Raw genomic sequence first — 22,795 nt, forward strand, 5'->3', positions numbered from 1 at the left:
CTTCTTTAAAATTTCACTGTATCATCCGCTCGCATGTGTCACGTGGGGGTTGCAATTACAAACCTCGCCTTCACAGGTACAGCCAGCGCTGTTGGAATTAAAGCTGGACCATTAATCTCACTGCAGGACCTGAGGAATTACAGTGAAATGAGGCAGAGCTTTCAAGAGTAAAATCAGACGTGTTTCAGTACATCGAAATCGAGCCGATTGAAATGTGAATATCAGGCTGGCTGAATCACCCCCTTGTGTTCCATTGCAGCCTCATTTATATAGATGGAGCTCCTTGTCATGCCATACGTAATGAGCGAGAAGAACAGAAGACGCAGAAAAAGTGGAAAAGAATAAAATTCATATTTCAAAATCCAGCCTCCGCTCTACATTCAGATATTTCCGATTCAGTCGGGGATTTATAATGAAGTAGTCTGTGTGGAACAGGCAGTTTCGGCTATTTCTAATGAGATTAGAAATAAGAGCGTTTGACAGACTTTGTCACAAGCTCTCTTATTAAACCTAAGCGTCTGCTACTGAATCCTAAGCATCGTTCATGACTGGTGGTGTACTGCAAATCTTGTGGCCCCCTTGCGAACCGTGAGACACTAGTGACGTCATTCATAAGCATTATAATCCAACACAGTCTGGTGTTGGGAGTTCGTGACATTGTCTTAATTTGTATTTACTGAAACGAGTTTCCCTTTTTTTTCGTGTCACACAGCACGACTTTCAATCGATTGAATTTCAATACACGGCATCTTTCATATGTATAAATATATATCAACGCAATATGATGGGAACCTATTTTACAAGATGGCTCATTCGTGTGGATTCATTTTTCCTACGATCTCATTGGAATATTTTGTTATGATTTGACTTCTCCCTTGTGACGTTAGGTTAGGCTCGGGCTTAGCGGAGCCATTTATCATTGTCTGTCCACCTCGTGAAACTCGCGTTTTCAGCAAGATTTTCCTTTGCGGCTGGGATTTTTGGGTTTGGTGTGATGTAAGGTGTTGGTTAGCCACATCCTAAAATATGTACGACTTATTTTTATATCGGGCTATAAATATATAAATGTTAATACACATGCAGTCTATTTATTGAAAGTCGTGCTGAGTGACATTAAAAAAAGATCATGTTCACTGACAGGAAAAAATGGGGACATCCGTGTCCACGAACACGGATGAATAGATTGTAAATTTTGTGTCTATGCCACGAACTGCTGTGAGACTGGGTTGTATAATCAGGGCTGAAATCACTGAGTTTTGATATAGAAGGTCTGCAGCTCCCTGTTATGACGATGAGCATGTGTTCGGTGTGCCTGTGAATCAACATTGAACCTTCACGAGTAATGTTCATGTGCACGAGTCTTTCATTCATTTGTAATGCCATTCCAGTGTCCGTATAGTCCATGAATAAAAGCTAATGTGTCATTTTACCACAACAACATTTTATCATTTCTTCTCCTCTGGCTCGCTCTGCATGAATGGCTCATCTCCTCATTTGAATTTGTCCATCACTGAGACAGAACCTCTATCAACCGTGACAGATCTTTGAGATGTTACATCCAGGATCAAAACGTGTCAGAATGCCGTAAGAAGTGCGAGACAGCTTGTTGGGTTATCACCTTGATGTGAACATAAGAAACTATGATTCAGAGAGTTAGACGACTGACAGAAATAGGCTTCTGTCAAATTGAATGGTGAAATGAATCATTCAATAGACACTTTTGAAAGTAATGGGCTTTAGGAAATTTGTTAAAAGGCGTCAGGTTTGATCAGACATCTGTGACGTAAAGAAAAAGACAAAGGTTTATCGCTTTGAAACTTAATCTTAAAGTATGTGACTAATCTTCTAAATGCACATTTCCCAAAGCATCCTACACCGATGGGCTGCCATAGCAATATGTTTCAAACTGTTACGCCGAACATTTTTTCAGCCAGCCTATTTCTTTTCACAATAAATCCTCCACAGTGGCTCCTCACTTTTTCTTTTTGGGTGCATTTCTCATCCGTTAGCATACTGGCAGAAAGATGATTCATCATTGTGAATAGTATCCGGCTGTCTATGGAGTGTTGGACGGAAAACAATGAAGCTAAACAGCAGCCCCGGTCTCTATATAGCCGGGCAGGGGCTTGTGTACTGAATTATTGAGAGCGATCACACGGCACAATATGTAATCAGGGAGCCTTCGGATAGACACGTGTACGGCACAAACACACATTCACATGCAAATGAGAATCAGACCACTTTGTTGTTAATCACTTTGTAAGGCTTTGAATACTTTCAATTCTGCTTTCTGGCCTTTAGTTACCATTTCATCAGAGAGTTTGTAAGGGTTGTCACAAATGGAATCTTAATTAAAGGTGCACGACGGACAGTAGAAGCACTAAGGATAAACTGTGATGGAAGAGTTACTTTAAAAAGGTAATGAATCACTCATTACCGATTCCATCGTCAACATTGTATTTAATATTTTATTTCATTGTTAATAGTTTTAAATCAAAAGACATACTGCAGATTAGGCCTATCTTCCCTTATATTTTAATCTAGATTGGTCTGGTGTATTTTTACGAGAGCTTCTGATCAAAGGGGCTTCTTGAAACCTGTAGGTAAGAGAACCTGTAGGTGCGACGATCAGACTGCACTCACTGATCGTCACACCATCTCCTCACACAGCTTTCGACTCATATAGCCTGGGTGAATGCCTCAGGTTCTCACTGGAGGAGCAGACAGTGGACAGCCAATAAGAAGTCATAAAAGGTAGAGTGCAATACTATTAAATAAAAAAGCCATTCTTGATGTCAAAAAATAAAACAGGGCCATCAAGACGCCTGAGTAGCAGTCCACAGAGGCATATAGAAAAGAAACACTCTTTTGGGCTTTGAAAGTGCATTTCGATGATCTCCAATAGGTTATTTAGCCTGATTTGTTGTTTTTATATCTGTATCTATCGTTTCTGAACTCCTACAAATAGGAATTCCTACAAATAACTTGAAATAAAACAGTAGTACATTTAGAATTCTAAAGTTGTCTTTCATTATACCAGATCACAAAATGAAAAATAAAACAGCAGTGCGGAGAAAATGCAATGAAGGATTCAGTTTCTGATGCGAAAAGAATTCCCTGCATGGGTTGTGCGTTTTATTCCCAAGGAATACACAAACTTATTAAAATGTATATTTTGAATACATCCTAACTCATTTTGAATAAAAGGTTAAAAGGTTTGGTTAAAATTGAGCGAATCACTTCTGATCACTGATAAAAACTCTAGCAGATATTGAAAAAGCCCAAAGTCACTCAGAACCTCCCCTAAAAATTACACATTTATTTCCAACAGGGTATCTGTGGAACAAACTCATTCCTTTTACTCACACTCTAGTCTGCGTCCACTATTCTCCTGTATTTGCTGTGCTTCTACAACTAACTAGAGGAAGGAAGGTTTGAAAAATAGCTTTTTGTTGTTGGCACTCTATTCGGATGTCTCAAACTCAGGGGACTTAACAGGGGCAAACATCATCATTTATTCAATTTAGCAACATAAAGAATGTTCATTAAACAGGAAGTTGGCAATCCAGGGGTCGGCAATGTGACACGTCCTACTAGGTGGCCCATGGGATGAATTTAAAAAAGACTTTTAAATGTATAAGAGACTTTCCCTCTGGGATGTTTAAATAGGTATGTCATTGGGATGGCTAGAGCGGCGAACGTCGGAAGAATATGATTCATCTGAATCGGAAAAAGGTGGATATTCTAGGAGTCTGTTCATGGTGCACCACCACGGCTGCTGAATTATTGAGCAGAAAAACTCTCTTTGATCCGTTCTATGTAGCCCACATACCAATCTCTTACCTGTCAGCCTCCCAGAAAGCCATTCATTTTTCAAATGTTTGCAAGGAGGATGCTGTGCTATGTTATTTTCCGAGCCAAAGATATTTCCAATCCCCTTTGTGCTTTAAATTGATATGTATCCGACATGCTCTTTTCAGAATTCAAAGAAATACTTTCTTGACTTCAGATTTGATAGCCAGTTTACACTGGAAAGCAGTGAGAGAAAAAGATCCTGAACTTTGACTTGCACCTTTTTGTCTTTACAAACCTTGAAAACTAATATGGACTGAAGATGTATAGAAAAGCCATCAGGAACGGACTTCAATACCAACTTAATATATGGATTCACACAGTAATGTCCTAAGCGATGTACATTCTGGGGGATTTTAGCTGCTGCTTTAATGGAAAATAACTTTACCAAAGCAAATGTTACGATATTGCACCGAAAGGTCATACGTGGGAGTTTAGTACGTCTGAGTGAAATGAATAGAAAACCATCACGCTCTGAATGCAGAATATGTTATGTAAAAAAGGACTGTAGCACGCTCACCAGTCATTTCACTTTCACGCATGGTTTCTAGACCCCCGGCTCAGGGAATGGATAGGCGGGGTACGGGGTTTATATCCCGTGACTCAAACGCGCCAGGGTTTACGTTTGATTGCTTCAGCACAAAATCCCTTCACATCAAATGTCTCGCACACCGCAAGGCCCGGTGACACGCAGAAACGTGGTCGTAATTATGCATCTGCTGATATTTTATGAAGTACCGCCTGGTCCGAAAGTGGAGATTGTTATGTGGGTGCACATAACCTCATCTCCAGAAAGAAGATATCTCCATTCTGTTTTCATTTTTCAGATGGATTCCTGTGTGTGAAATCAAAATGCAGCAAAATTTGTAAGGCTTTGTATGAAAGTGTAAAGTGGAATGCGTAAACAAGCATTTCAACAATAGAGGAATAAAGTGGCCCCAAAAAATGTATTTGGACACCCAGCATTTATGAATAGCATGCATTGTATTACAAAATATCAAATCTAGGGGTGTTTTTTAAAGAAATGACACCTTTTAAAGAAAAACATTTCACAAAAGAAAATGTTTGATGTGTTTGTTAAAAAGAGGAAGCATTTTTTTATTATTTTAAAGCACAATGAAACACATACAGTACACTATCCAGCATGACTGAAAGGGAAAGTTCACCCAAAAAATTAAGACAATTCTGTCACCGTTTACTCTACTAACCCTCAAGTTGTCCCAAACCTGTATAAATGTATAAATATACATTCAGCCAATATTTTTCTGTTTGAAACAAAGATATTTGGAAGAATGATTTAATCGAACAGACACTGTTGACTGGAACAGTAAGAAACCCCTATGGAAATCTGTTGTGCCATTGAACTGTTTGGAATCCTTTAATGTATCTCTCTTAGTTTGTGTTCAGCAGAACAAACTTGTTGGTGAATAAATGATGATATTTTTTTATTCTCCAAACAGGTTAACTGCTTTCACATGCGGCTTATACTGCTCACATGTTTGACTCCTTCAGTGCAATGACAGACATTTTATTCAAACGTGTCTGATTCACCAGCATGAGCAAAAGATTAAAGAGGCTATAAACTGTGTTCTGGTGGTTTAATAGGACAAGCATTTTGTTACACAAACAGGCTAAACACGGCACAACAAAATCTGTTATTAGAAGTTTGATGAGAAGAACCATTGTGAGAAACATCCTCCGTCAAACCAGAAACATCAAGCAGATTGATATCCAGATGTTTAATGTCCCACGGTTCTGCAACATGTTTCTTGCTTCAGTGCAAGAGACAGAGAAACAGAAGAGGGAAATGTGTATCGCATTCAGCCGTGCCATGCTTAATGATGCCAGATAGAAAGACAAGAGACAGGAAAGATGGATGGGGTAGGCAAAAGCAAAAATTGTGTATGCATCTGTTCTTTACATCAAGTTCGGATGAAAAATTCATGCACAGTTATCCTACAGTCTCAATTAAAAGTCAAACAGCAATGTTGATGTCTGTAAATTGCAGTATTCTGTTCATTAAGAGAATCAGTCAAAATATACACTATTTATATCTTATGTGTTCATGTATATTCAAGTGGTTGTTAATATGTTTATAATAATGTCCATAACAGCTAATAGTCAAGATAGAGGTAAAAAAGATACAGAGATCAGAAAGATGTCCCCAGAGCTTACTAGTTGGACTTAAACAACAAAACTGTCTCTTTAAAGTGGCACTGTGCCATTTTTACTTGTAGCTAGGTCTGCACAGATATTTTTACATGGTAAATATAAACACATCCACTTTAACAAATAAGACTGCGTGTTGCTTTTGTCCTGTATCTTTCTGTCTATTTCCTTCATTCTAAGTTTGTGTGGCAGGCAATTGTCAAGCAGCTGACAAACTGTGCTAAAGCGTTATCATTGTGATCAATGGCCCAGTTCACTTGGCATCCAATTGTCACGTATCAAACCCTGATGCTAAATAAAATTGACTTTTTTGTGAAACAACGCTGACAGTGCCCCGACTTTGACTAATAAACAAGCATTTGACGGCACACATCACTGCCACATTATCCTGTACGTTTTTTTAATTTCCTGATGCTACCGAAGTCTATGAAGATTGGATCGGTTTTGTCTGGTGCAATAATGTTTTATTAAAAAGTAAACTGTCTACTGCACAAAAATGTGTATTTCTGCAAACATTTCGCAATACAAAGGATGAGTCAGGGCGCTTGAAAAAGAATGAATTAAATGAAGACATTGATCGGACGGCTATGAAAAGAGACGGCATGCATTGATATTTTACGATTTGTCAAATGCTGCATGTTTGAGGTATTTGCTGTTCAATCTTATAAAGATCTAAACGTGCCATATCTTGCCGTGGACGTGTAAATACAGTATTGACAGTGTAAATGCCTCCTGTGTTTGATTATCTATAAACCTTCCCACATTGTTCCTTCCTGCAGATTCGATCGGACCAGGACAAAGAGATTGAGATCCGGTACAGTATAACAGGAGCAGGAGCAGACCAGCCTCCTGGTGATATCTACATCATCGACCCTGTGAACGGGAAAATGTCTGTCACCAAACCTCTGGATAGAGAGGAAAGAGCCTCCTATCACGTAAGTGCTGTTAACCTGGAAAGATCCGTTTTACTTTGTTTATTTAAAATGAATACATTTTTAAATGAATGGTTTACTCTAAAATGAAATTTTCTTAATAATCTACCATCCAAGATATATAGCTTTTTGTTCAGATGAACACAAACCGATAAATTTAGATTATAATGACATCATGTTAAAAATGTATATCAAAAAATGAATATTTTTTGCGAAGTTGAAATCAGTATATCCAAGCACTATATTAAAATACAGTGGCTCAAGGACTACTTCAAATCTCATCGGTTCTTGCATGTCATGTTGCCATACAGTAGGCTATGCACGTTTCTTCGGATGTTGAAAAAATCTACAGCTCTAGAAGTGAACTTCTGTAGTTTTTCTACAATAATATACGACTTTTGAATGCAAACCCTGTAAGCGAGTTCGAAATTTAAGACTTTCCTTTCCATCGCTCCAAAGTCTATGGGTTTTTTTAGTGGGTTTTTGGTAAATCGCCCGAAATAAGGTCTGTGGGAGACAAAACCTCTTAAATATTTTCACGTTTTACACTTTATTCCTATTGTGTCTTAAAAACAGTGGTTGCTAACAAGTACTAGAAAGTGACTTCTTCCTTTGGCCGGGACGTAAGGCGTCATCGCACATATAAAGCTCACAAATAATGCAACATGTGCACAAATCTCTTAAAATGTTGTCGGACACTTGGTGGTGGTGACGTTGATATCGAGCGACCTTAAGTGTAGTCTGTTTATAGAATCGTGTTAGCGTTTTCTTCTGGCGATTGAATTTCGTCTTTTAAAGTAACAAATATTGTGTTAATTTGTAAAGATTATCTTTATAGACAAAACGTGTAAACATCATAAACCTTTGTTAATCACAGAGCTTATTTATTTCCAAAAGTCATGGGAAAAATACTTAGGCTTTCGGTCGATGGAACCAATGCAGAGTTAACTTCCGGTTTGGCCTACAAAAACACGTCTTCTCTGCTGCTCCCTATTGCCAGGCATTTTAAATGTTAATATCATTTATTTTATATCTGGCTGCATTAAATAACTTTCAATCAACACTTAAACAAAACCCAACAAATTCAAGATCTGACTTGATAGCGAGTGGAAAGTTGGACAGCTTCAACCATCCAAAAAAGCGCGTTTGCCTTGTCAGCGATTTCCAAGAAAAATCCACAGACTCTGTAAACTCCTTGCTTGTTAAGCAAAGTTTGCAGAAAGCATAAAACTCATGCCTCATTGTGCAATTAAGTCCATTCAAACTGCTTTCAATGCATTAAAAAACAAGTGTTTTGGACCTGCCGGCTGCCGTCACTTGTTAGTTATTTTTTCTCTGCTATTCTGTTTATGTAGCTCTTTTCCTTATGAATAATGTGCGACGAAAAATCTACAGACAAAGAAAAGAATTGCTTTGACACGTCAGGTTTTTTCAGTAAGTCAAACTGTCAATTAGACGAAGGTTCAGTAGCGATGCGTGGATGAGAGAGGGAGAAAACGATGTTGAATTGTCACAAGTGATGAGTGTGCAGCTCCCAATGCTTTAACTCAGTTGGGGAATCAAATCAAGCTGTGACCCTGCCCCCCTCATGTTTCTGCCTGACACCCCAACCCCGTCACAGGCAGACTGCCAGCAAACCCTCTCCGGTTCTTCCCTCGACTGTCGTTCGCTCACGCACTCCTAACACGACACATTGCTTTTGATTCTCACGGTTGTTCCTTACAATTATAAGTGCCTTTTTATCTCTGCCGTTTCGCTGGGAGTGTCGGTACGCCCTTGGTGTATATTTAGAACGGCTATAAAACAAGGTCTTCTCCATTTGTGGCTCCTACTTTTGACTTATGCAACCCTCGCGCTCTCGCTTTCTTTTCTCTTAACTCTCCGGTTCATTGAGCAGTAGATGATGTGGCACTTTGCGTCTACCTATCAGTCTAAATTACAGCTAAGCTTGTCTCATCCTCACCAGGGGTGTGTGTGAGTGCCCGCATATCTGAATAAGTCAGCGGGACACACGAGGGTTAAGCTAGCGTATGTGTGTGTATAAATGTGTGCGATTCTGTGCGCATATGTGTTTATTTGCAGTCAGAAGCCTGCGCCTGCAGTAAGTGAGTCAGACCAATAGGCATATGAACGCTTTTAAGGTTAAGTGGCCCCTCGGGAACCTCGCAGGGGCCTCCGTTACTCACCATAGTATGATTATACGTGTGACTGAGATCCTAAAATCTGACATCTGCTCACATTTTACACTTTCAGATCTCAATATTCTAGTTTCTCTGACTTCCAGATTAGTAATTGTGGCTTTAAAGAGCATCGATTTTACGAAGTACGGCTAAATGTTGAAGGCGAATGATCAATTTTGAGATAGAATTGAATTTGTGTATACTAGCTGGTGCAGCTTGTCCTTTAAAACTGGCACATGACTCTTGTCAAATTAAGATATTTTGAGAAATGTCTAAGTGGTTTTGTGTCCATACAATGGATGTCAATTGGGGACTGTGGTGTTTGTTTATAAACATTTGTTTAAACGTTGAAAGTATGTCTTAAGAGGTGTATAAAGACCTTACATTAAGAAGCGTTATTTTTGAATTACCTTAGAATGAGCTATTTCTATATTCATGCACAGCAGGTACCCTTCCATGGAATTCGCCATGTTGTTAGTACAGTAGCACTAAATAGACAAACTGCTCTACAGAACGCGTTTCGTGTACATGTTACCTCCTTGCGAATATAAGTGAAAACCTAACAACGTCTCAGTTCTGTGTCAACCACCGTAGTGCTTTAAAAAGAGAGGGGTGTATTGAGTCATTTGTTGCAATTCGCAACCTCAGCGCTATGTCGCTAAAAGCTCCATATTGCTCCTTTAACAAGAGTGACTACTTAAAATGTGTCAACTAGAACTGAGTTTTACATTCATATAGCAAAAGCATCATGGTTTTTCTATGATAATATAAGACAATATAAGCAATAATCTAAGGTCCTTGACTCGACCCTCAGACGGCTTTGTAACAGACAAAGATAGCCTCCTATTCTAGCAAAGGTTATTGCTATTGTGTGCTGCAGTCATGGCTTTCTGGCTCCAGCTCTTTCTCTAGTCTATAGTTTGCTCTCATTTGTGAGTTTCCTGTAGTTTTCCTTCACTGCCCGAGTGTCGAAGCGCTGGAGTGTATTGCAGAATTTAAGGGCTGATAGCTTTGACTTGGTGGAAAGAGATGAAAATAAAAGGATAAGGCACTATGGGAGGATTCGGTTTCTTTGCCGATCTCTCTCTGTCACTCTGTGTCTTACTAGAGTATTCATCCTGTCAGCTGGCATGTTAATAATGCCATTAAACCCGCACATTTGCAGTCCGCACGCTCTTGTGGGTGGACAGATCAAAGATGCAGTGTCTTGGGCACTAACAACAGACAATGTTGAGCATATCTACACGAACGCACGCAAACAAACACACACACACACACACACTTCCTAGCTGCCTCACCAACCCATGTAGAATGCTAAGCACAGCAGCTGAGAAAACAGATTTTCCTGTTGTGTCTTTATTTATTTGTTTGCTTGACAGTTAGTTTTGCAATGCACAACAAAAACATGTTGTCTTGGGGAGTATTAGATGAAAGCTTAACCCGTTAACTGTCACTGTTCCATATATGGAACACTTGAGTTTGCTTCAATATTGTGCATGGAATTTCTAGTCGAATCATGACAAACTATATATTTTTGGAAAGGTCTAAGACTCTAGAATACAATTCTTTTTGGTGTTTTTTCAAATAATTTATTCAGGAAGAGTAATTGTTTCTTTTTTACGAAGAGTGTGCTTAGATTTGTTAATGTCCTTTCACTTGTCACCGTTCCGTGTACGGAACACCCATGTTTGCTTCCATATTTTTGTGATAATTCTGATCTTCTTATGACAAACTATATATCGTCGGAAAGGTCTGAGACTCTACAATACATATTTTATGATATTTTTATAAAATAAAGTATGTAGGAAATGAAATTGATGCATAAAGGACGAGAGTGTGTATCAAAAATAAATACATTCCGTGGAACACCAACATTTACATCAATACTGTGCATGTAAATTCTTATCTTATCATTACAAACTTTATATTGTTGGAAAAGCAAAATAAACTAGATTACACATTTGATCAGTGTTTAGAAGAACAATCTATTTAGGAAGATAAATGGATACATAAATGATAATTGATTCATAAATTAGTGTGCATCAAAAGCATATTATACAAAAATATTCATATTTTTTTAGTTTTTATGTTGTTTCTGTGCTTTTGTAGTTTTTAATTGTGTCTGGTATGTGGAAGAGTAAAAAAAAGCATCTCAATGTCCTTTGTGGTCAAATATTAGTTCAAGTGTTAAAACCAATGGAAGTCTATGGGCCCCCTAAAGGATTTAGGTGGTATGGCGGCTAAAAAACTTTACAGACCCCTCAAAATTTTATGTATCATGACCAAACTTGATACAACACTTGTTGACCCTTGGGACTTTGACCTTCGAAAAAAAAAAATCGGATTTGAATTTTTTTAATTGTCTTTTTTATTATTTTTTATACCCTAAACCTTTTATTTATTTATTTTTATAATAAACATAACAAAATCCCTTTCCAAAAATACATTATTTGGTGTGATATTTTTTTTTAGGACTAATCTTCTAATTGTCTTCTTTCAAACAAGACCAACTGTAGGTCTTTATTCCAAAGATTTCATGAGTTACAGCCATTTTAGTTCCAACAGTGCGTTTCCATGTGAATGCTCAAAAAGGGCCCTGACGTGGAACAGGTTAATCTTGTGATTAGATCATTGTTGCAAAAGATAGTATTTAGGAGACAAAACAGATACTATAGTGCCCGTAGAAGGTAATGTATTGTGTTCCCCTTCAGTCGGTCTCTCGACGTTGTGAGAGACTGACTGGGGTTTGATCTTGAGAACCTACCTTCTCCGAGATAATTAATTAATAAAACGCCAATGGGCTTGGCGAATGGCACGCGCACGCCAGTCTCCGCCCCGTGCATACGGGTATAAAGGAAGATGGCGGCGGTCATTCACTCATCCTTTGTTCTTCGGAACCTGTGTGTTTGCTGATGCTACACGCGATACTCGACTTCGAGAAAAACCTGCTGGATTTATGACGCGGAGCAGCGGACTTCTCCTTTCGGTGGACTTCCCCTGGGCGTTTCGGCAGAAGGCTACAGACCTTAAGAGGTAAGTCCCTCCGGCTACGAGCATGTTTCGTAGCTGTATCCTTGGGTGCGACAGACTCATCCCGGAGTCTGACGGCCATGATTCCTGTGTCACTTGCTTGGGGCTCAAGCATGCTGAGGCAGGTTTTCACTGATGCAATGTCCCGTGTGTGCGGACATAGCAATCAGGGTGTTGCGGTCACGGTTGGCTACGTTCTTTCGAGCGCTGCCACCACCCCGTCTGTTTCCCAGGCGTGTTCAGCTGCCGTTTCGGCGAGGTTGACCGCTTTGGCGAGCGGCGGGGGTGATTTAGGGACGCGATAGATGTCGCTCCGTCAGCTTCACGCTCGCGGACCATCTATACCCCTTCACGCTCACCTGGTTCGTCCCCTACGAGCGGCAGACGGCCGTCTCATAGTGGTAAGACTTCGCACACGGATGATGACGCTATCTCTGTCGCTGCGTCGGACAGCTGCCTGCTGGCATCGGATGCGGAAGAGAGCTCCGGAGGAGACTCAGGCTAAGATGTCGGCCATGCTTTCCCGGGCAGCCGCGTGCATCGGGTTGCAGGGTGTAACAACATCCTCGCCGGAACGCTCGCGGCTAGATGCGCGGTTTCGGGGGCGTGGTCAAAAGCCACGCCCCGCTCCGTTACCATTTTTCCCGGAGGTGCATGACGAGCTCGCCAAGTCCTGGAATGCGCTCCTTTTGGCGCGTTTCAGGCCGGAGGGCTCTGTGGCTGTGACTTCCCTGGTTGGTGGGGCGGCTAGAGTCTATGTTGACGTTCCCCGCGTGGAGCGTGCAGTCGCGGGCCACTTGTGCCCGCAGACAGCTGCCACTTGGGGGGGCTCGACCTAGACTCCCGTCCAGAGCACGTAAGCTCTTCGACACTCGTCGAAGACTTGCAGTGCTGCTGGACGAACCGCCTCCGCTCTCCACGCCATGGCGGTCCTCCGGGTTTTTCAGGTAAGTCCTGAAGGATTTGGACGGCGGGAAGTTCGACCCAACTCGTATGAGAGCTACGTACTGCCACAGACCGCGCGCTACGAGCGACGAAGGCCACGGCACGTGCACTGGGTCGGTCGATGTCCACAATGGTGGTCCAAGAGAGGCATCTGTGGCTTAGTCTTGCGCAGGTGAGCGGCGCCCAGAACGTCGGTTCTGGATGCGCCCATCTCGCAAGCAGGGCTGCTTGGTGATACCGTGGAGGACGGCAGTTCTCCGCGGTCTGGCAGACTGAGGCGATCGAACAGATCCTGCCACGCGCCAACGTGCCCGCCAACAGGTCGGCATGGTCTCGGGCACAGTCTGGTTCCCAGCAGCCCTGCCCTCCCGCGGCGGCCCTCCGGTTAAGGAACCTTCCAGAGGACGACCCACCAGAGGTGGACCCCCGCGGAAGAGGGCATCTGTTCCCCGTCAGCAGCCCGCCAAGAGGTTCTTTAAGCGGCCCTGACGGGACGAACCAGGGGGAGATTTTACTGGGCCCGAATCCCGGCCTTTCCAATGCCGGATCGGAAAAGGACGCTGCCTGCCGCGTTCCATCGAGTCTGGGCCCTTTTCAGGGTCCGGCGCCCACATACTCTCAAAGAGACAAATCTCCCCTGGGTTTTCCTCCACAACACTCTCGTCCAGACGGTGTATGGGATGGATCGGGCCGCCGACCGCAATCTCCTCCGGACATTGCGTTGGGCCGCCTGAAGCAGGTAAACATACAGAGCCGTCAACCTCCCTGGGGTCCCCCCTGTGCGAGGTGACCGTACTGTCAGCCACCGAACCAGCCTCCCCCGGCACGGTGAGGCAGATTGTCCTTCTGGTCCCGTTGTCACGGTTCTTGGGCGCTTGGTAGCGCACCAGCCCGTCACACTGGATAGAGAGGACGGTCCGTCTCGGTTACTCGATCCAATTCGCCAGGCGCCCCCCCCAAGTTTCGTGGCATTCTGTACACCTCGGGGCGAGGAGAGAATGCTTCCGTACTTCGGCAGGAGGTCGCCGCCCTTCTGGCGAAGGGTGCGGTCGAACCCGTCCCTATAACCGAGATGTCGTACGAGTTTTACATACTTCATCGTGCCCAAAAAAAGGGCGGGGGGCTGCGGCCCATTTTTGGATCTGCGGCACCTGAACAAGCACCTGCACAAGCTGCCGTTCAGAGTGCTGACGCAGAGGCGCATCCTGGTCTCGGTACGTCACCAGGATTGGTTCGTGGCGATCGACCTGAAGGACGGGTACTTTCACGTCTCTATTCTCCCCCGACACCGGCCGTTTCTACGGTTCGCGTTCGAGGGAAGGGCGTATCAGTACAGGGTCCTGCCATTCGGTCTGGCCCTGTCTCCACGTGTTTTTTCAAACAAGTGGAGGCTGCCTTAGCTCCTGTCAGGGAGCAAGGCGTGCGAGTGCTAAACTATCTTGACGACTGGCTTATCTTGGCACACTCGCGAGATGTGTTGTGCACGCACAGGGACCTTGTGCTTCGGCACCTAGACCGTCTAGGCCTCCGGGTCAACCAGGAGAAGAGCAAGCTCTCCCCCGCGCAGAGCACCTCTTACCTCGGTATGGAACTAGACTCTGTCCGTATGTCAGCACGTCTCACCAACGAGCGTGCACAGTCAGTGCTGCGTTGTCTGAGGTTGATCAGTCAGAATCCCTCGACGCCGCTGAAGAATTTTCAGAGGCTCCTGGGGCACATGCCGTCCTCGACGGGGGTAAACCCTCTCGGGTTGATGCACATGCGGCCGCTTCAGCACTGGCTACAGAGTCGGGTTCCCTGGACGGCGTGGCACGCCGGCACCAGGCGGATTACGGTAACGCCTCAGTGCCTTCGCACTGTCTTACCCTGGTCAGACTTGACCTTTTCTCCGAGCGGGGGTCCCGCTCGGACAGGTTTCGAGGCGTGTCGTGGGAACGACAGACGCCTCCCTGCAAGGGTGGGGTGCGGTGTGCAAGTGGGCACGCAGTATCGGGTCGGTGGACAGGTCCCCGACTGCGTTGGCATATCAACTGCCTAGAGTTGTTGGCAGTCCTTCTGGCACTGAGGAGGCTCCAGCCCCTCGTGCAGGACAAACACGTGCTAGTCCGGTTGGACAGCACGACTGCCGTAGCGTACATCAATCGCAAGGCGGCATACGCTCACCGCAGTTATCACAACTCGCCCGACGCCTCCTCCTTGGGAGTCAGCAGGTGAATCCCTGCGGGCCACGTTTCTTCTGGGCAACCTGAACCAGACAGCCGATGCGCTCTCTCGACAGTGTACTCCCCACGGAGAGTGGCGACTCCATCCCCGTGCAGCCCGGCTCATGTGGGAAGCGGTTCGGCAGGCACAGGTGGACCTGTTGCCTCCCCGGACTCCACCCATTACCCGCTATGGTATTCCCAGACCGAGGGTCCCCTCGGCACGGATGCCCTAGCACACAGCTGGCCGCGGGACAAGCGGAAGTACGCCTTCCCCCCAGTGAGCCTCCTTGCACAGGTCCTGTGCAAGGTCAGAGAAAGGGGCATCAGGTTCTGGTGAGTGGTGCCATACTGGCCCAACCAGACCTGGCTCTCGGATCTGGTAGATCTGACGACAGCCCCCCCTGGCCCATTCCCCTGACGAAGGACCTTCCGTTGCAGGGGAAGGGCACGTTGTGGCACCCCAACGCAGGCCTCTGGAACCTCCATGCCTGGCCCCTGGACGGGACGAGGGCTTGCCCGTTAGCGGTCCGGGAGACTGTCTTACAGGCTAGAGCCCCGCCTGTAGGCGGTCATACGCTTATAAGTGGCGCCAATTGTCCTGGTGTTCTCCCCGGGAGGAGAACCCGCGGAGTTGCCTGATCGGATCAGTGCTGACCCGCAGGTAAGTATCCCCGTCAGCACAACCTGGTCACCAGGTTCCTCAGGAGCGCGAGAGGGGTGTGTCCACCCTGGCCGCGCTCCGTACCCTCTTGGGACCCTAATGTGGTCCTACAGGGCCTTGGTACGGCCCTGGTGAGCCCCTAAGTATTGCCAATCTTCCTCAGTCGGATGAAAGATGCACTCTTTGTGGCGCTCACCTCCATCAAGAGGGTGGGGGACCTACAGGCATTCTCTGTGTCCCAAAGGTGCCTGGAACTCGGGATCGGTAATTCTCACGTGGTCCTGAGATCCTATCCCGACGACGTGCCCAAGCTTCCCACTACTCCCTTCCGGGACCAGGTGGTGAACCTGCAGGCGCTCCCCTCCGGAGAGGAAGACCCAACCTTTCTATGTGTTGTGTCCAGTACGCGCGCTGCGCCTCGGTCTGGACCGCACACAGAGCCTCAGAAGCTCTGAGCAGCTCTTTGTCTGTTCTGGGAGACGGCACCCGGGGGGGGCTGTCTCCAAACAGAAGTGGCGCACTGGGTACCAATCCCAGGATCGCCGTGCCCGCTGGCAGTGAGAGCCCACTCCACTCGTGGGCACTGGCACAGGGCGCCTCTCTGGCAGACATTTGTAGAACTGCGGGTTGGGCTACGCCCAGTACCTTCACGAGATTTTACCACGTGGAACCAGTTGCAGCACATCCCTTAAACGCCGCCAACGTTTAGGGTGGGCTCCTGGTTTGGGCGTACGCCTGCGAAAGCGCCTTCTCCCCTCACCAGGTGAGACTAGTGCGCTATTGTAGCCTACCTACTTTCCCCTCTCGGGCGAAGTATAGGCATTCCATCCATCACTAAGCATTGCACTTGGTAACAGACTGGGCGGAGCCGTCTGTTAGAACCAGGTCCGTTACAGGTAGAGTCATCCCTGCTCAGGCAGACCCCTGTATTAGGACTAGTGCCCCATACGTAGTGACTCCCCTTTGGGTCGTCCCGTGTGTTGAATTCCTCACTCAGGATTTCCCGATTGGTGAATCTGTGACCTCCCCGCCGGTGGTAATCCCACCTGGATTGTCCCCCTATTCGGGCTAACACCGTTCCGCATGTTGTTCTCCCCGCCGGGGAGACCATGTCATGTCTCCACATGTACCTCCCCTCCGGGTAGGATGTGGCCTCCGTAGCACACTCTTCTAAGAGGAGAGCAGTGTTTCCCCAGTGTTCGGCTCCGGACAGCTCCTCGCTACTAGAGGCGTACGCCACTGTCCGTGAGGCCGTCAGTAGAGGCTTCTCGGTATGACCAATACTATATGACTGGAAGATTACGTCTCGCGGTAGCACTCTGGGACTCGCTAGCCCAGTCAGGGTCGCTCCGCTAGAGGTCGTGATATCGGTGCAAGCGCTGTGGCGTTTAAGATTGATCCCCAGTCAGTCTCTCACAACGTCGAGAGACCGACTGAAGGGGAACGTCTCGGTTACGTCTGTAACCTCGGTTCCCTGATGGAGGGAACGAGACGTTGTGACTTCATGCCACAACGCTGCACCGAATCACTGCAGTGAACGGGAGTGCCCTCTCAGGTTCCTCAGTACAAAGGGTGAGTGAATGACCGCCGCCATCTTCCTTTATACCCGTATGCACGGGGCGGAGACTGGCGTGCGCGTGCCATTCGCCAAGCCCATTGGCGTTTTATTAATTAATTATCTCGGAGAAGGTAGGTTCTCAAGATCAAACCCCAGTCAGTCTCTCACAACGTCTCGTTCCCTCCATCAGGGAACCGAGGTTACAGACGTAACCGAGACGTTCTCTCCATATGATTGAATATAAGCACAGTCCTTCAGATATTGTCAGTCTGAGGCAGACTTGGGTCATCAACACAGGAGGCATTGTTGTGTTTCATTCCACGCTTGAACTGAGAAAAGTTATCATGAATTTTTGGAAAGTTACCCTACCTTCCCCCATCAGTATCGGATTGTAATAGAGAAAATGAAAAAATGACAGTGGCGAGTTGTGTGGAGAATAAGGTATATGCTGGGCTTTATTGTCATAAATAATCAATTGAATAAATAGAATAATTTACACACATCATTTATTATTGCAAAATGTTTAATGTACAACCATACCGATGTGCAAAAAATATTTGCCACTATTATAAAGTATCAATAGCATCTAATCTACATACTGTACATGTAATGCAAAGTCAACATAGCTGTTTTCGCTTAGTGTAAATATAATCCATTGCTATTAAAACTTAATTTAAATTGCATCTATCGCTAAGAAAATTTTACACTATTTTCACTTGATGGTGCTTTATTATTTTTGTCATTTTAAATGTACAAAATTAATGAATTATTCCTCAAAATAATTGAATTAAATTATATTATGTAAAAATACATTAATTTTATGCCAAAAAGAAGATTAAGATAGAAGATACTTCTGGTGTCTCGCTGCTACAGAAATGTATGAATCTCTGTGTTCCTCTGTGTGTAGAGGATTGCAACCCTCTTATCCCTCTTATTACTGTGGCAGGATTTTGGGATAATAGTTTTATTTAGCGCTTGCACTTGTAATTTTGTAGTGTATAAAATCGAAGAAAAGAATTTGGAGGTAATCCTTCCTTAAACCCCTCTCTCTCTCTCTCACTCTCTCTTTCCTTTTCTTTATCTGTTTCTCTTTCCCTTTATCTCTAGCTGTAGTTGTTTCTCGTTTCCCTCTTTCCTGCAGTCTCCTCTGGGAATGTTTTATCTTTAAAAAGGACAATTTTATCTGAATTAAAGAAAGCTTTATCTTACCTCGTGCAGCTTTTCAAAATTTAACCCAAACGGGCATCTTTGTGAAATTAATAAAACTCCAACACACCTTAGCTTCCTCGGGACGTCTTCTTAGAATAATAACTCATGGATTTTAGATAGGAACAAGGCAACGCTGTCCCACTAGATCCCACATCTAACATGTATGAAATATGAATGCGTTTTCCGTTCTGTGTCTCCCTTTGGGCACGCTTGAGCTCTTTATTGCCTCAGACTGTCTTAAAGATGATCTAAAGTCCACAGAAGTTGCTTTACCAGACATGATAAGTGAATTTCTGTACAATGTGGATTTATTTATTATTGAATAATATGTCATTGGTATTTCATAGTAATGAAACTTGTATTCTTTTCTCATCCACAGCTCAGAGCCCATGCAGTAGATATTAATGGGAACCAAATGGAGCCTCCTATTGATCTCTACATTTATGTCATCGACATGAACGACAACAGACCCGAGTTCAAAAACCAAGTGTACAACGGATCGGTCGCGGAGGGGTCTAAGCCTGGTATGTATTTTTATGAAGTTCTGTAAATGTATAATATTATTAAATGCCATTAGGAATACAATTATACGATGTGCAGGAATAATCATTTATGATGATCATGTCACAGTGACAGGCAGTGATGCTGACTTGACAATAGTGGTGATGAAGCAGCATCATACATTTTAATGCTTCACAGAAGCGGAACAAATCTATATACAGGATCACAATCACAGGAAACAGTACTGTATCACATGCTGAAATGTTGATTATGTATTTGCATGCACAGCAGACAGAAAACAAGATGTGCACTGATTGTCCTGACAGAGCTGCCGTAGCTCTGCAGTGTAATGAGGCTGCAGGAGCCGTTTCCAGGTCAACTGCTCTCTTGCGATGTGAAGCAAAGAGTTTAGCACAGAGATCTATTCTGAAAGGTTGGCTATGGAATTGCTTCCCTTTCATTAATGTTGTGGCGAAGCGTTGACTGATTGGTTAAAAAAGTACATATACAGCACTTTACAAAAATGATTTTATTCAACTGCAGGGCTCCAGACTAAACATTTTTTACTATGAGCACTGTAGCCCCTGACTGAAAATTTCAGGAGCCTAACATTTAGGGACACACAGCTGTCAAGAAATGTATATTTAGTTGTTTTAAGTGTTACACATTAAAGCAAAATAAAAGATATTGTGTTATAACATTCTTACGATGATTCCTCATGTTCACACAATAATGTAAATATAACGTCAAATAAAACTAAACAAGAGCATTTGCGTGTCGTTCGTGGTTTGTTGTGAACGGATTTGAAATGATCCCCACGATTGTTTGACCTCATCGCGATGGTTTTAGATCATCGCAATTATTGCAAATCTCTATAGAAGACACTAGGGGGAGCTGTAGTCCCTGCATATTGCATATTTTACTATATATATTGTAACTTTAGTATGACAATACTGGTAAAATGTACCAACAATCACTAAAAAAAACGTTAAAGCATATACCATAAAAACCTGTAGTTCATTACTTAAGATAATCTTAATGTGAAAACCAGCCTACCACAATTTAACTAACATAGTTACAAAGTAAACAACAAAGGAAAATGTTATTGTAGTCTTGCAAGTGAGAAAGAAACTGACTAGAAGCTTTTCTATGACTGATAGCATTTGAATGGGGGCTCATCCAGCCATCCCTCATCTAACCATCCTTCTTTTATAGATCAGTACATATGGATAGATTATGAGAAAATGCTGCACAATTATAACCAAAAAATGTAATTGTCAATTACTCTGGCTAATATTGTCATTTCGTTTATGATTTTGATTAATTGACTGTACAGTTGTTTTCATTGTATTGCTTTGTATACATTTTCACACATTGTGAACAATAACGCTGTGTTCCAACTTACCCCGCCGTGTAAAAATTATTTCAAAGCCTTGTTAACAGTTGCTAGGACTGACTGACAAGTTTCAAGATGGTGCTAAATTTAAGGCATCAAGACAGTGATTAAGATTATATAAGGTTGGATTTGGTGACTTACACAGGCAAGTGAGAAATTGAAAAAAAAAACATAAGATAAAGAAATTTACTTCCATGCTGCCGAAAAACACTTTGTCCAATTTCTCCGTTAAAACGCATCAAAACTTTTCAAACATTCACAGATGATTGTCATCTGGCAATGAGAGAAAAAGACCGAAAGCACAACTCGGTCAACCCTGTGTAACTATGAAAAACATCTGTTACAATTTACCCCGCATTACTTTGTGCCGCGTGCTCCTCTATACTTTCATCAACTAAAAATTGGATTCAATTTTGACCCAAGTATATGGAAACATACTAAATGAAGCATACAAAATGTGTTTAATAGCAGAACACAAAACAATGTGTTAATAATTAAAGCGATAATAATTAAACAAGTCAGTTTCTGTAAATCTCGTGTTAATCTTGAGTATTTACAGGATAGTATCGCACCTTTCAAATATCCGCAGACTCTTTTGTCTTATCACATTTATAAAAGAATCCTTTAGCGCTGGGACCGCCGCTCCATCTATCAGTTTCAAACAATCTCCAAATCCAGTGTTATTTCCACCATTTATATAAAATTCATCACCCAAATGCAGCGCACAAACAACACAGCTGAACTTCGCAAACATAGCGCTCTCTCTCTCTCCTGCACACAAGTGAAATTGACTTGTGCACATGCTCCTTTTCCTGCTCTCCGTGGTTGATGCGTTGGCATGCCGTATGCTTTTCCGGGAGAATTGTCCAATAAGGGACTAAGAAAAGTTGTTACGTAAAGATGTTTCATGTTTGAAAAGGCTTTCTGAAACCTGTACGAACGCTTGGGGAGTGTTTTTGCCAAGTTGACCATGTTAAGCATAAGAAGACAGTACGTTAAACATTGTAAAGAAGTAAGAATGCATGACACACCGTTACACCACCCCATTAACAAATCTTTTTGTAGAAAAGTGTAGAAAAATGATCAGAAATATTTTCTGCAAAGAAAGAATGCATCAGTAAAAATTGGAGCCCAAATTACATCACAGTCCCTATTAACAATATAAACTAACCCAAAAAACAACACATATCTCATAATTTCCATTTTGTTGACAGTATATCCTAAAATAATATATTTCTTTGTGGAAAATGGGTGTCAACCCAAAACTAGTTCTATTCCTTGATGATTACGACATCATCATTGCAATAGTTTATGTCAATATGTTTGTTGTGATTGCTCCTCTATGCTCTTTCAACTGCTTATGTTGTGTTCCAAAGTTGAAGTCCAAAAGCATAGTCTGTCCAACAATACTGTCCAAACATCTCGCCTCTAAGGAAAAAAACTTCAGTCTTTATTTTGTGGAGCTCTCCTCGCTGAAACTTTGTTCTCGCAAGAATTCATAAACAAAGAGAAAAAAGAAGAGCACAATATTTGTTTTGTTTCCCTTCAATAGAGCGTGGTTCTGCTCTGCGCCAAACAAGCACTCTAAATTATCCATGGAAAACGGAAGCATTACAGGCTGTGCCATTATCCCACCGCTGTCCGTGATGAAATCCTTGATGTTTTATGTGAATTAAAAACATTTAGTCTCCAGAATTCAAGCTCAACTGTTCTCTCGAGGCAGATCCTTTGAGACTTCGGTTAATGTCTTTGCCTTGAAAAATGGCAGTGCCAATATTTTGCCCGGTGATCTTCGGCGATCACAAGGATTTTATCACAGCAGATGTTTTGTATATTTTAAAAGTGAACGTTGAAGGAACATGTTTATCGGTTTTACTCGCCAAGGGAGGCTTAAACCGAACAGATGCTCGAATCAGAGTGTCTCTGAAGTATAACAGGGGATTTTTTTATCAGCCGCTGCACCACGGGCCACGTTCAAAGAGGAGAATGCGGGGAAGTGTCCTTATCACCAGCCACAGATGTATGTGAACTTATCAGGTCAATTCAGTAGAGAAATCCATGTTTAAATGATACATTAGTGATTTTGTTGCCAGCAGAATACCTACTCGGAGGTGTAGACAAACAAAGTAATTGTGTTCCTTGTTGCCCAAACACAAGT

At 43.4% G+C, this 22,795-nt stretch overlaps 1 protein-coding gene across 2 annotated transcripts in view; it reads left to right on the forward strand.

Annotated features, from left to right (window-relative positions):
• cdh4 (cadherin 4, type 1, R-cadherin (retinal)) overlaps positions 1 to 22,795 on the forward strand; it is a 188,584-nt gene that overhangs the window by 127,033 nt on the left and 38,756 nt on the right. For both annotated transcript variants that reach the window (XM_079483050.1, XM_079483051.1), the window contains 2 exons: positions 6,801 to 6,956; positions 19,120 to 19,264. In XM_079483050.1, the coding sequence (XP_079339176.1) occupies positions 6,801 to 6,956; positions 19,120 to 19,264 (301 nt within the window). The remainder of the gene's footprint in view (positions 1 to 6,800; positions 6,957 to 19,119; positions 19,265 to 22,795) is intronic.

Source organism: Barbatula barbatula (genome assembly GCF_947034865.1).
Source record: "Barbatula barbatula genome assembly, chromosome: 20".
Lineage (NCBI taxonomy): Eukaryota > Metazoa > Chordata > Actinopteri > Cypriniformes > Nemacheilidae > Barbatula > Barbatula barbatula.